Source organism: Podarcis tiliguerta, assembly GCF_965153285.1.
Source record: "Podarcis tiliguerta genome assembly, chromosome: 1".
Classification (NCBI taxonomy): domain Eukaryota; kingdom Metazoa; phylum Chordata; class Lepidosauria; order Squamata; family Lacertidae; genus Podarcis; species Podarcis tiliguerta.
The window spans coordinates 83,482,337-83,496,940 of NC_139534.1; the positions used below are offsets into that span (position 1 = coordinate 83,482,337).

A 14,604-nucleotide genomic window follows, 5' to 3' on the forward strand; every position below is an offset into this window, starting at 1 on the left:
ACTCTTGCTGTGCCTCTATACAGCTGTAGGTCTGAACTCTCATTCGCAGCATATCCCTAGCATCCACCGCCGGTTCTCATAGCTACCCACCCACGTGCCCCGCTTCAGTTGTCTGTCTCTTTCTCATGATCCCTGTCTCTTGCTCATCCTCTCCACAACCTCTCTCTCACACACAACCTCCTCCCCCTCTTCCTTGTCTGTTTCACTCCCCGCACAAGCCTTCCTTATTTCTTATGAAGGGCCATGAGCGCTTCTCTTGGCGGCTTGCTTGAATGTAGGAACAGAGCCAGAATTCATCTTTAAGCGCTGAAACTGGACACCATTTTATCAGTGGCCTGGAATGGGAAATTGGAGCCTGGGATGAGAGAGCTGAATAACTTGAGCTTGTTTTCATTTCATGTTTAATTTCCTGCAGGCTTAGCTCAGCCTTTCCGCTTCTTCCACCAGCCTCCCAGGGTTTTATGGGAGAAAAGGGATCAAGATATATTACTTCTCGCTTTGCTTTTTGTTGTGTTTTGTTTTTTCTTCACCCAGGCGGTGATTTTGCTACAGCAAAGTTTTGACATTTCCACCTTGCTTTCAAGACCCCGCCACATCACAGGGTCACCCATGGAAAAGATTTTCATTAACAAGCGAGCACTCAGGGGACGGACGGACGTTTCTTGGCACTCAGCACGGTGGAAGGAGGCAAGTTTGTAAGCTAGGCAACAGGCTGCCAGAAAGAAACCACCAACTGGGGGAAAGCAACTGGGAGCAACGCTGGCTGGATGTTCCTGTGCTACGTGGAAGCAGGGATGCTGGATCCCTTTTCTGTCCTTGGGGACACATTAAGCTCCTTAAACTGAATCAGACCTACACTGACTGCCAGCAGCTCTCCAAGGTCTCCAACAAAGCTCTGTGGCAATGCCTACGACAGGAGCATTTAACTCAAGATGCTGGTGATCACATGGGGGGCTTCTGAATGCAATGCATAAACTCTTTCACTGAGCTTTGCCCCTTCCCTAAAGAAGTATTGTGAATTGATTGCTTCCCTTTTTGACTGGCACTCAAGTCAACTTAAACATTCAGTATACAGCAGGCCCGTTCCACACAACACAGGGCAGCAAATCTGAGCTTGCTCCTAATTGTACACTTGGCAGGGAGCCACAGTCAATCCTTGCTTGCCTGATGAGCGTACCTGTGTAATACATAAGCTTGCAATGGCCCGTCCTCTCCCAGCTCCTGCTCAGCATGCTGCTCAGGTGAGGTGGGCAGGTGGGACAGGGAGCACCTCCAGTCAGGGCAGCAGCTGCAGAGGTGCATCCCTAAAATATTTTTGCGCCTGAGGTAATAACTCCCACACACACACACACACACACACTATGCTTCTGGCTGCAGCCACCACACCATTCTACCTGAGTCCCTTAATCTAGCCTGCTCTTTGCTCCCCCAGCTAGTCTGTTGCCCTTGGGTATGGTAAAGGATGCTCTTCCATCACCTGTGTCAAAGTAAGATTCATCTTCCAGTCTGGTTGGATTCTGTATGTGGAATGCGGGGAAAGAAATCTTGGACTTTGCCTCAGGCAGCCAAAAAAATGCCTTGAGCCAGCCCTGGAGCTCAGTATCATTTCTGCTGACTGGTAGTGGCTTTCTAGGCTTTCAGACAAGACACCTTCCCATCTCTACCTAGGGATGCCAGGGATTGAACCTGGAACCTTCTGAATAAGCAGGTGAGAAGGAACAATTGGGAGTCTGCTTTAAAGTCCTGATTGTTCCTTTGTGGCCATGTCTCTACCTGTCCCACAACTGATGTCACATATTACCTCAGATGTGGTTTAGAAAAAGTGGCTTCAGGGAACAAATCAGGACCCCTGTCGGGCCTAATTAGGCTCGCAGTCCAGAGATGTCTCACCTCAGTTCTACATGTTCCTGGACTACAATTCCCACCCTCCCTGAGCATTGGACCCAGCTGGCTAATGGGAGTTGAAGTTCAATAACATCTGGAGGGCTACATTCCCCCTTCCTGCTTCACTGCTCTGAGTTTCTTTTGTAGAAAGTGTTTGTGTGTACAGAGCAAGAGGTGCAAGGCCTACATGTAAACGTTACGGGGCAAGTTTTTCTTTATTGCCTTTAGACACCAGCTGTGGAGATTAAAATCCAAAGCAGTCGGGAAAGTGGCCTCTTTCAGCACCTGGAAAGGAGCCAAGATACAAGGAGGTGGGGGAAAGCCTCATAACTGAAAGCTCTGCAGGGTTTACTGCAGACAGAACCCACAAAGTTATAATTGCTCTCTGGGCGAGCTCTTCTCCAGGTGCCTGGCTTCTGCTCAGGTATCTTACTACTCAAGTGTGAACTCGGGAGAGATTTAGGACTGACTAGAAAACCAGGCACTCTTGACTGGTGTTGAATCCTTTCTCCACCCCTATCAATCTGGCCTTGTCCCTCACTTTTGTGCTGGCCTCATTTCCATTAGGAACGATAGAGGGTCAACGCCATCTTTCTGATCTCGCTGGGCCTATAGGCACCTTTCAATGCTCTGAACAGTCTGATTTTACTAGACTGCTTGGGGGTGGGTGGGAGATGGTGGTGAAGTCACTTTGGTCATTTCTTAATTGACCAATCCCAAGTAGGGCTGTTGAAGCACACAAAATTCAGTCTTAAGTTAAGTTCTTAACCCAAGGTACCACTGTAGTCTATTTCAAACCATCCAGAGGTTTGGTATAATGAGCAGAGCCATGACCTCACTTTTATTTATTTCTCTTTTTCCACCAACACCGGAACTGCAATCAGTCAGATAACAGGCTAAGTAGACACTGTTAAGGAGAGTAAAACTAAATTCAGTCAAGACGGCTAGAAGTTGCTACATAGTTCACTAGTCACATGAGAACAGTTAGGACATTGTCATTGAGGGATGAATGTGTCTTAAATGGATTTATAAAGGGAATTTGGTGGTTCTGACTCAACAGAGGTTTGCAAGCATATGACCACCTCTTGTATCAAAGCGTTGTTTTTGTTCAAGTTGTTTGGGCATTTTGGGGTCTCTTCAAAAAAGCCTGCAATATGATATGCAATATTATATGGAAATATATATATGCAAACCAATATGCATACTGTACATAAGATGTAGAGATTCAAGACCCATGCAGTACCATATTTATACAGCATACTTTTATCAGTATTAATGCATATGTATTTTTATACAGTTATATGTATCTGTTTATACGCTGGTTACTTTAGCAAACCTGGCATGTACAATACCTTGGTTCTTAAACTTAATCTGTTCCGGGAGTCCGCTCGACTCCTGAAACTGTTCAAAAACCAAGGTGTGGCTTCCGATTGGCTGCAGGAGCTTCTCGCACTCAAGCGGAAGCTGAGTCGGATGTACAGCTTCCGAAAAACATTCACAAACCGGAACACTTACTTCCAGGAGCCAAGCCGTTTGAGTACCAAGGTACCACTGTATTATGCAAGAATTTTTCATATTCTTAGCAGAACAAAACAAGAATTAAAACTAAATCTGTGCATATAAGCTCAACGTCGAGATTTTCATAAAATTCCATCATAAAACATCATAAGCAGCAGTAAATGTAAAAAAAGGGGGGGGAGGGGACTTGAGGGCATTCTGGTTTTCCTGAACTCATCCCCGTAGTTTCAGTTCTTACCTGAACTCGGGCTTCAGTGAGATCTGTCCTCATGGCTAACTGCTCCCTGGCATAGACATCTGGGTAGTGGGTCTTCTGAAAGACCTTTTCCAGCTCTTCCAGCTGATAGCTGGTGAAGGTGGTGCGGTTCCGCCTCTTCTTGCCCTTGTTGCTCTCTGAGTCAGTCTTGTCCATCGGGCTGGGGAGGTTGCTACTCGCCCTCTCCTGGGATACCTTCACTCCGGTCTCTTTCACGCTGAGGTAACTGCCATCCATCCCGGCAGGATCTGAGCCTGGCTGCAGCTCGGCCTCTCCCAGAGAACTCTCTTTAGCTGTGTATGTGGTGGTGGGGGAAACGGGAGCAGGGAAGGAGATAAAGGAAACATAAAGCTGTGGATAAAATGAATGAGGCTGAGCTGGATTTACACCAGGGTGGAAAGGAAGAAGGTAGGCACAGGGAAGGGTTGAGATGGGCAGATAAGGAAGGAAGGAGAAAGAGGCGAGTCAGGAGGAAGAACTTTTAAGAAGCGAGGAAGGCCGACCATTTGGCTTAGGCCATATATGAAAGGTGAAGGAAGCAGCTGGAGACCTATAAAATAAATAAAAGGATTCTGTTTTAATGACTTAAGGAAGATTAGCTCTAGATTCCACGCTGTCAGGGATTTGAATTTGTCTTGCTAGTTCGTCTGTGGTTTCCTGTGCTGAAGCAGATTACCGAAGGGCGTGTAACTGACGATAAGGAGGATATCATACATATATATTATATATGCTTACATAGGGTGTTCCGTTTATTAGAGAACATGCATTCTACTTTTTATTCTGCAAATGCAATCACATTGCACAGTGCTATCTCGTTCACACAGGCTAAGTGTGAGGAAGTAGGGGGGAATCCAAAATGCTCAAATATAAAGGAAATGAATCTTTCACACAGATGTTGCGGTGCAGGTCAAATTAACCCACACATGAAAGAATGCAGTGGTGTAACTTGCAATCCTGTGTGCGTCTACTCAGAAGTAAGTCACATTGAGTTCAGTGGGGTATTCTCACAGTTAAGTGGGTATACGATTTCAGCCCTACAAGTCTAGCAGTTCTATTCTTTCTCCTTCAGCCAATTTAACACTTCCTCTGCCCATATTTGGTTGTGTCCCTTCTTCAACGAAGCAGACATTATATGATTACGTATCCTACTCGTGGCAACCTGCTGCAGCAAAATCTATAACCAGCACTTAATAACAATGTTCCTCTTCAGGGCTCTAGTCAGCTTGGAAAAGGATACTGTTATTCAAACAGGGTTTGAATAAACACTTACAACTGAGAAAAAACAAAACAATGTAAAAAGTTAATAATTTGGTTCAGAAGGAGGAATATAAGATGATTACAATGGAGACTATCAAGTAAGGTTATGTAACAGTGCAGAACTAACAAATGTACTAAAGAAACCAGATGGGAAAGTTGGGGGAAGCCGTAGGATGGGGGGAGGGGGGAATACTGGGGATGTATTGTTTGTGTTTTTTAAATATGTGACTATATTATGATGATGAAATATAAAGCTGTAAAACCAATAAAATATTAATAATATATTTTTTTTAAAAAAGAGGATAGTGCCTACACCATAAAATATACATGAGGGGAGGTGTCACATAATGTGGTAGATAAGCTTTGTCTCACATGCCACATTTCTGAAAGAGGAATAATGGTATATTTTAGGTTAATGCCACTATTGTAAATGTATTTTACCTAAAGTTGCTCCTATTGATTTTTATGGAGTTAAACTTTCAAGTAAACAGGATTATGGCCAGGGCTTTTCTTCAGCCAGAACTCATTGGAACTCAGTTCCAGCACTTCTCAAGTGGGTCCCATTGCTATTATAAGAGAACAAGGGAGGCATTCATGGTGAGTTCTGGTACCTCTTTTTCTAGAAAAATAGCACTGACTATGGCCTTAATTTAACTTCGAGTTCATGACTCAGTTATTTTTACACATCACTTGGGAAGACAGGCGAACTAATATCAGTGTACTGGAAGAAGCAAAGATCACCAGTGCTGAAGCAATGATTCTTCAACATCATCTTCGTTGGACTGGTCATGTTGTGTGGATGTCTGATGATCGTCTTCCAAAGCACCTACTCTATTCTGAACTTAAAAATGGAAAGCATAATGTTGGTGGTCAACAAAAGAGGTTTAAAGACTGTCTCAAGGCAAATCTAAAAAAAAATGTAGTATAAACAGTGACAACTGGGAAACATTGGCCTGCGAGCGCTCCAGTTGGAGAACAGCCTTTACCAAAGGTGTCATGGACTTTGAAGACATTCAAACTCAGGACGCAAGGGAGAAATGTGCTATGAGGATGGCATGCTTGGCAAATCCACATCGTGATCAACTCCCACCCAGAAACCAATGTCCCCACTGTGGAAGGACGTGTGGATCCAGAACTGGTCATCAGAGTCACTTATGGACTCATTGTTAAAACTGTGTTTATGGAGGAGAATCTTACTCGGCTATGAGTGATCGCCAAAGAAGAAGAAAGAAGATCATTTCCATAAGATAACTTCCTTTCCTTCAAGCAATCACTGGGGTCTAGCAATGGGGAGAAAGATTACAATGGGTGGGGGCAAGTGATGTGTAGGATGGAGTGCTTGCTCCCTCCTCTCTCTTGGGTGTCAGCCACAGAGAGGAGCCTTGAGGTATTATTAGGCCTTGTGGTAGGGTAGACGTTTCAAGAATGGAGATGGGGAAAGGATACCTTTCTTCTACACTGTTCTGAAACATGCCCCCACTACTATTAGTACTATGGAAAGTCTGATTCAACAGAATATTTAATAAGAAGACCAGGAATTAAATGACTGCATATGTTTTGTTTCATAAGGGGGGGAAAAAGATGTTAAGAATATAGTGAACAAGGGAATATAAAGATGTATAAAACAAACAAAATATTGTGCTTTAATTTGTTTGAAGCTGCCCAGAGTGGCTGGGGTAACCCACTCAGATGGGTGATAGATGATAGATAGATAAATGATAGATAGATAGATAGATAGATGATAGATAGATAATAGATAGATAGATAGATAGATAGATAGATGATAGATACATATTTTATGCTGTAACTAAGAAGTTAAAAGAATAGTGGAACTTGTTTTCTCAAAAACAACAAAACAACACAAATACAAATACAAAAAAGCCAAGCAAAAGCAGACTTAGGGTTTATCCCTACTTACCCTTTGCCCTATTCTTTCCAGGCAGAGGTCTGAACAAGCATTGGTGGTGGTGGTGGTGGTTGTTTTCTCTGAGCTTTCCCCATGAAAACCTGCTCTTTAAAGCTAAATCGGAGCAAACGTCAATTCAGGTTTTCCATGCATTGATGTTTGTTCTGATTGAACTTTAGAGAGTAGGGTTTCATGAAGAAACACCAGAGCAACAACAAAAAAGTTGGGTCTTTAAACTGTGGACTGTGTCTGGAAAGAGCACGGGAAAGTGTGGCCAGATCCTTAGAAACAGAGTAAGAGCACATTATGATGCAACCATAGTTGAGCATTTATGGAGAGTGGTGCTGAGAACAATATGCACAACTTTCTTACTGAAGTCTATGAGGTTGAGGGCTCATCTACACTGAACATGTCCCGCAGCCAGAAAAGCATGGGTCTGAGCAGTTTTCCGCTTGTTCTGTCCTTTCTAGGTATGAGTCTGAATGGTTTTCCGTTTGCCCCACCTTCCCCCCTGGGAAAACTCGCTCTTTACTGCTGAATTGGAACAAATTTCAGTCCATGGAAAATCCTATGAGCATTTGTTCCAATTCAGTGGTAAGGAGCAGGTTTCCCCGGGGGAAAGCGGTGGGACAAGAGGAAGTGTGAACAAGCCCAGTATCTTTAACTTTGTAAAATATTTACTGCATAATGGATTTCGTTTTGTAGACTTACAAAAATGCTTTATGAACATGTAAGAAAGCTTTCTGAATGATAAGTTAATGTTTCCAGAAAAAAAATGCAGAGCACCTAAAAGCAAACTTTAAAACAGTTGCAGCTATTAGTTTTTCCTAGAATTTGTGTGTGTGTATACCCTTTCTTTTTCTTTTTATAGCAAACTACAGGTTTAGGACAGAAAGAAAATAAATACTTTAGGGTGTATTTGTTAACTCTTCCTTGAGGGTCCCTCTTTCTAGACTTTTTCCTGACCTTTAGATGTTCCTTCCTGTTAGACAATAAATGGAAAATTTATTAACTGGTTGCTATATAAGAACTATATAAGAACTAACTAAGCAATTGTAAACTGATTGTGGAAAGCAATTGAGGGTTTTTTTAAGCTGGTTGCTGGGTTGATTTTTCTGCCCAGAACCCCTAAAAAGGCCTCATGCTGAGTTGCACACATTGGGAAAATCAGAAATTAGACCTGAGATGGAGGTCTGAATTGCAAATAGGTGAGGAGAGAATGCACCTAAAACTGAAAAACAGAGCAAAGGAAAGTCTGTGGGGTGGAGTCCAACTCTAGCCCATAATACAAAGTTCTAAAATTTAACTCTTCAAACATCCTATAGGCTTTTTCTTTTAAGATCACTTAAGTAATTATTGTGTTATTGTGCTGATGAAAAATCCACCCTCAGTTAGGGAAAGTCTTTAGTGAGAAAACTTTTGGGGGCACTTCCAACTGAGGCTTTCATTGTCCAACTGCACTGCCTTATTCACTAGAGCTTTCAGAGGGTCCTATTCTTAAATTGCTCTTTTAAAAAAAGCTATAGTTCTTTAAATGGAAGCTGTCGTTGTCATGTTACATATTAAAATGACAATTCCCCTGCCCCCCCCCAAAATCCTGGGGCAAGGGAAGCACAACTTTAAAAGGGTGGCACATCTACATTATGGTTGAATTACTGCCTTCTCCTTTGCCTTACAACTTAGCATTGTTTCCTCTTGGTTTAATTTTGCTGGTTGCATGAATTTTCGGTCCCTATTTCTTGCCAATTTTATTGTTGTTGCACTTTATGGTTTTTGGTTCAGCTTGTTTTTATTGTTCTGATTGTTAGCTGCTGTGAGCGGTTTCAACAAGGATGGAGGGGCGTGAGTGTTTAAAATGAATGAACGGGGGAAAACAGCACATGACGTCAATCACGTGTCCTCCCACCCCACTGCCCACATTTTCTTATTTTGTCTAAGAAACTGCGCAAACTGCCATCTCTAGCCAGTGGCCGTTGGGATGGAGGGGGAGGAAGAGGTCTTTCATTTCTGCTGTTTTCCCAAAAGAACATAAGAGCCCTGTTAGATCACACCAAAGGGCATTTAGTTCAGCATCCTTTTTCTCCTAGTGGCCAGCCAGATATACATGGGAAGCTTCCAAGCAGGACATGAGTGAAACATTACTCTCGTCCCTTGTGATTCCCAGCAATTGGTATTCAGAGGTATTCATACTGCCTCTGCCACTGGAAGCAAACCTTGTGTAATTCTGATGATAATTCAGCCCCCTCACGCTGTGCATTCATTAGGTTTCGCCCAGGAACTGTCATCTGAAATTGGGTAATGGTTTGGAACCAATCAAAACACTTGTCGGGTATTTCATAGTCAACAATGAACAATGCTTCAACGGACTTTTGCTTTTGCTACCGAATTCCAGAAGTTCAGCTTGCAAAGTTTGGTCTTTGTGTGCTTCAGCCTTATAAAGTGCATATAACTGTGTGGAATGTCTCGCTGTGGTTCAGCAGACAGTGGATACGGGATGTTTTGGTGAAGTTTGCCTTGCGGTCTACCCAGGAGACAGGAAGCAGAGTGTCAGGAAAGTGAAAGGGATGAAAAGCCTTAAATAGAAAGATATATCAAAGCCATTGGAAAAATGGCAACGTCATGATTTAAAGGAGCCTGTTAAGTAACTAGGCCCAGGGTCCAAAAAAATCATCCAACTAGAGAACTTTCCAATGCAATCCTATGCAAGAACAGGCAGAAGTATATCGCACTGTGTCAAGAAGAAGAAGAAGAAGAAGAAGAAGAAGAAGAAGAAGAAGAAGAAGAGTTTCGATTTGATATCCCGCCTTTCACTCCCTTTAAGGAGTCTCAAAGCGGCTAACAATCTCCTTTCCCTTCCTCCCCCACAACAAACACTCTGTGAGGTGAGTGGGGCTGAGAGACTTCAAAGAAGTGTGACTAGCCCTAGGTCACCCAGCAGCTGCATGTGGAGGAGCAGGGAATCAAATCCGGTTCACCAGATTACGAGTCCACCGCTCTTAACCACTACACCACACTGGCTCTCGAGGAGGGCTTAATCCCTCCTGAAGGGCTGGATTATCCCTCCTGGATACTGAAGGGCATTTTTAAAATATTTTGTAATATGGCGTATGCACCAATTGTTCAAAAAAACAGTGTTTGTGTAAAATGTTATATAGCAAAAGAACTTTACGGTCTTCATTTTTTGCACCAGCACCAAATTTCTGATGGAGACCTTGGACCAATTTCCCCAAGGACATCTAATGAACCATTGGCGGAGATGGAAACATAACAGCATCAAATCAATGTTCAAGTCTTAAGCCGCTGGATACTGTAGCACTTCAGCATGCAATTAAACTGACAGTCTGCCTAAGTCCATCCCTCTATTGGAGTGATGTCTTAATTCAGTCAACACTGCATTGGACAAGACAGCAAAAACTCAATGAGTTGCTGATTAAGTAAACTTTGGATTTGGGGAAACAAACTTAGGTCACAATTCTGTTCGCACACATATCTGGAAGTAAGTTCCACTAGAAACAATGGGGATTTCTTCCAAGTAAACATGCCTAAGACTATGGTGGGCTGTTAATCCCTCTCCTGAACACACAAAAGCAAAGCAGGGTTGCTGATATGCGGGTGCAAGTCTTGTTGTTTATTTCATTTACGTCTCCCTTTTCCCTTAAGGAGCTGTCCGCAAGCTACTCCCCCCTCCTTTATCCTTATTACAGCCCCGTGAAGAAGGTTAAGCTAAAAGAGAATGACTGTCCCAAAGTCGTAAAGTCAGCTTGATTGATGAGGGGGATCTGAACCCGGCTCTCCCCGCTCCAAGCCTGCAGGGAACTGGATCAAACCCTCTGAGGGCCACTTGTGTCATATGGATGGAACCACCCACCTGTCAATCACCTGGCATTGTAAGGTATCAAGTCAGCAAGGGCTGCAAAGGAATAAGTGGGAGCAACACCCCCCCAATGCATTCCTGATTCTTCTGATTCTTTATTAGGGGGGGGGGGGGATTTTCTGTCACCATGAGAAGAAAAGGGTGCCAAATAAAAGCAAGCATCATGTTTTGCCAGCAAAGGAAGAATCGGGGGCAAATTTAGAAGGCACTCCTGATTCTTCCTCCTTTAGATACAGCTTGGTTTCATATATGACATCAGGCCCTGGAAAAATAGGTGAGGTTTGCCCTAATTCCTCACCCCTTCTCTAGTTGCTAGACCATGCACCATTGAAGGGCTCTGTGGAGGAAGATGTAATATATTCATCTACTCTTGGTGAGACTCTTTCCCTGCATTTCCAGTGTTTGGGCTGTGAGTGCCGTTGCTGATGCAGCCAAAACGGCACCACCTATGCAGAATGGGGAGGTATCAGCAGGCAAGTGAGAACCCAAAAGCATGCAGGAGTACTGAAATCTTGGGGGGGGGGGAGAGAGAATCCTGAAACAGCCTAAGGAGAACTGAGTGTGCTCAGTAGCCACAGAATGCTGACTTGGAGACTGAGAGGGTGGTGGACAGAAAACAATTAAGAATGGAATGGAGCAGAGAGGCAGGAATCCCAAACCAGGAGCATTCAAAACTGCAACATTTTGTTGCTGTAGTTTCTACAGCCTTGACTCTTCAACTAGCCTTTGCCCAGATCTGAAGTGCCCAGGGAGTACAAATGCTGTCCCGTTATAAAGACTAACTTGTATCCTCCTTCGATGAGTACAGCTGCTTTCCTCCTTTGTTGCTTTCTCCCTCAGGGGCTGAACAAAATCATCCTGCAAGCCAGATGCTGTTCGCAGGTCACCATCCACAGTTTCAAAACCTCTGTGCATACATGCAGAATACGTATCTAATTCATCTGTTCATTATATTGTTCACAAAACATCAGTGGCTTCTGGGAATCATGTGGGGGTTGGACCTTCTTCCTCAAAAAGGCATTGTCCTCTACTTCGGGGGCAGGGTTTCTGGGTCCAAATGTGGAGGAAATTTGCTCTCCCGTGGTGCTGCAAGCATGATTGTTTACACATGCCTGCAAAACCAGGAGCTGCCTTTTCTAGCATTCCAGGGTACCTGCACACAGGTAGGCTGCCTGCAGATGTTGAAATGGTACACATGGGACGGGACTTGCTGCTTTGATATAAGTCGTCCCCACACACAGGCACTCCATCCACATGCAAAGATTGTGTTAAAAGGGCAAAAAGGTCCTCTCTCAGACTTCTAAAGAAAAACAACAATTGTAGCCCATTTCTGGGTTTTGAGCCACCTGAGGTGGCCTGTGTCCCACCAGCTGAAAAAGGTTGATGCATAGCCTCCAACATTTCTCCAATGAAAACAGGGATGTCCCAATCCATAATGATAATTTTACTATTTATACCCCACACATCTTACTGAGTTGCCCCAGCCACTCTGGGCATCTTCCAACATATATAAAAACATAATAAAACATTTAAAAATCCCCTTCCCTATACAGCTTTACCTTCAGACAGCTCGGGGTTGGACAACTCCATACCCTCCAACATTTCTCCAATGAAAATAGGGACATCCTAAGGAAAAGTGGGACATTCCGGGATCAAATCAGAAACTGGGACAGCTTCTCTAAATCAGCGACGTCCCTGGAAAATAGGGACACTTGGAGGGTCTGCTGATGTAACTCATGTACTGTGTTGCGCAAGCATATTATGTGGACATGTGGACATCTTGAGTTACCTATAAAGCATACTGAACTGGAGCTATGAAAAAGAAAAGAAAGGAATGATTTATCTTCAAGTTTCTAATCTGGCAACCATTACACTGGCATTTTCCAAATTCATATCCCTGTTTATGGCCCTCCTGAATTTGTCATGCCTGCTAAGCTCTTAATTGTACAACAGCATTTACAGGAAGACTCCATCTGAACTTGGAGCTGTATGCATTCTCTCCAAAAAGCTGGAAGCAGAAAGGAAAAAGAACAATAGAAGATGAGGGGGGTGACTGTCATCTGCCAACTTTTGTTCCACATAGCTCTCTGCTCGCTTGCTCTTGCCAGTAGAGGAGGGAGCTCATCGTGGACGGGTATAAAAGAATTATTACAGAAGGGAAGAAAATAAATGCATCCACAACACACAAAGGGGAGAATAATTCTTGGCCTGGTCTAACTTCATTGGCTGTTGAACAATCTACAGAGCGAAGATGAGCCAAGAGCTTTCAGCAATATACATATATCTCCACTGCGAGTAATCAGGCCAAGATAACATTAAGCCCATGGTATCAGCTGAGACATTGTCTTGGCTCTCGGATATGAAGTGCTTGAGGACCAGCAGCATGTCGATGCATTTCATGCAGAACACTTTGAAGGCAAATTGGTATTGGGGGGGGGCAGCTAAATAAATAAATGGGTTGAATAACGTAATTTAGAGAGGCCAACTCTGCAAATAGGGAATGGTTTCTCTTTATATAAGGCACAATCCCACCAAAGTTCTCATTGACTCCATCAGGATTAACCCACCTCCTAAAACATGTTTGTTGCATGTTCCCAGGCTATGTTCCCAGACCGCATGGCAAATACATAAAGTGAGGGAGGATCACATACCTGTGCACATATGCATGGGGTCTAGGGACTCCACCACAAACAACTTCCCCAGAGGGAAGACCACAGGTGGTTAAAGATGCCTGTACACATGTATGTAGTTCTCACTTGACCTGATTGTGTTAGGAAACACTGGCACCATTGCAACGCAGGGATATTTATCGCATTCGTATCCTGCCTTCCCTTGAAGGAGGTCATGGTGCTATACTGGGTTGACATCCTTCAGCAGCTGCCAGCGCTCCCCACCACTGGGCCTTCCTTTCCATTTTCCCAAGTGGCTTTCCCAATGTAGTGTCATTCTGGAGCATTGTGGGAAATTTAAATGGTCCCCTTCCAGCCACCCAGCACTACTGCTACAATCAGACTACTGCTGCCAGGTAAGGTAGCCATGGCCCTGAAGATTTCATTGGAGGAAAGGTAGAATAAAAAAATTAAACCAATCAATCTGTCAGTAAAACTGAGAGAAGTCGGAAAGGGGATTGTGTAGATGTTTCATTCTACACTGATTCCCATGTGTGAGTTTATGAGATCTGTCAATCTCGCCTTTGTTCTGGACATTGAGTTCTTTTGAAAGCTGATGCATAAGATGGCCTGGAGACACATTTTATTTGTGGAGGGGGGAGAAATACCCGCTAACAAAATTCAACTCCTAAACTCTTTTGAAAACCTGACTGTACATAGTAGAACCGATCAGAAGCCGTTGGGTCCCCTGGTTTGGAGGGGTGTGGGGGCTGTGGTTAAAATATATGACCCTTATTTTGACATCTGAAAGGAAACAAAGTTCTTTTGAAAATCTGGTTCTGTGTGAGCGCAGGAGGGAGAAAAAGAAAGATTAAAGAATACTTTTCAGAGTTCAAAGGAGGAGCAATGGTGTGTGTTCTTCTGGGATTAAGGAAATCGCCAGGAGCAGGTCTTTATGGGGATATTTCATAGCATGAGAGAGCATCTGGAAAGTGTGAGCTACTAGATTTCTTCAGCAGGCTAATAAAACTTTCATCATGTGTACAAGGTTGCCATTGATGCCAGTAGCTCATTGAGGCAACAAGACTGTATTGGAAGCTCTTGCTGTGTAGGAGTCCTTTTACAGTCTTCACTGTGCTACCTATCTCTCCTAAGGCACCTGTTTTAAAAGATGCATCATTTCCAATGATGTGTAGGATCAACACATTCCAGCGGTACCTCGATTGCAATGAAATCCTGTTGAAATCAATAAGACTTATGTGAGTCAAAACTAATAGGTTTGGCTGATTTCAGCACAACT

The 14,604-nt window shown here is 43.6% G+C and overlaps 1 protein-coding gene across 2 annotated transcripts in view; it reads right to left on the reverse strand.

The window, feature by feature from the left end:
* Nucleotides 1-14,604, reverse strand: part of ALX4 (ALX homeobox 4) — a 70,945-nt gene that overhangs the window by 17,274 nt on the left and 39,067 nt on the right. For both annotated transcript variants that reach the window (XM_083442977.1, XM_083442976.1), the window contains exon 2: nt 3,641-3,951. In XM_083442977.1, coding sequence (XP_083299103.1) covers nt 3,641-3,895 — 255 coding nt within the window. In that variant the 5' untranslated portion in view covers nt 3,896-3,951. The remainder of the gene's footprint in view (nt 1-3,640; nt 3,952-14,604) is intronic.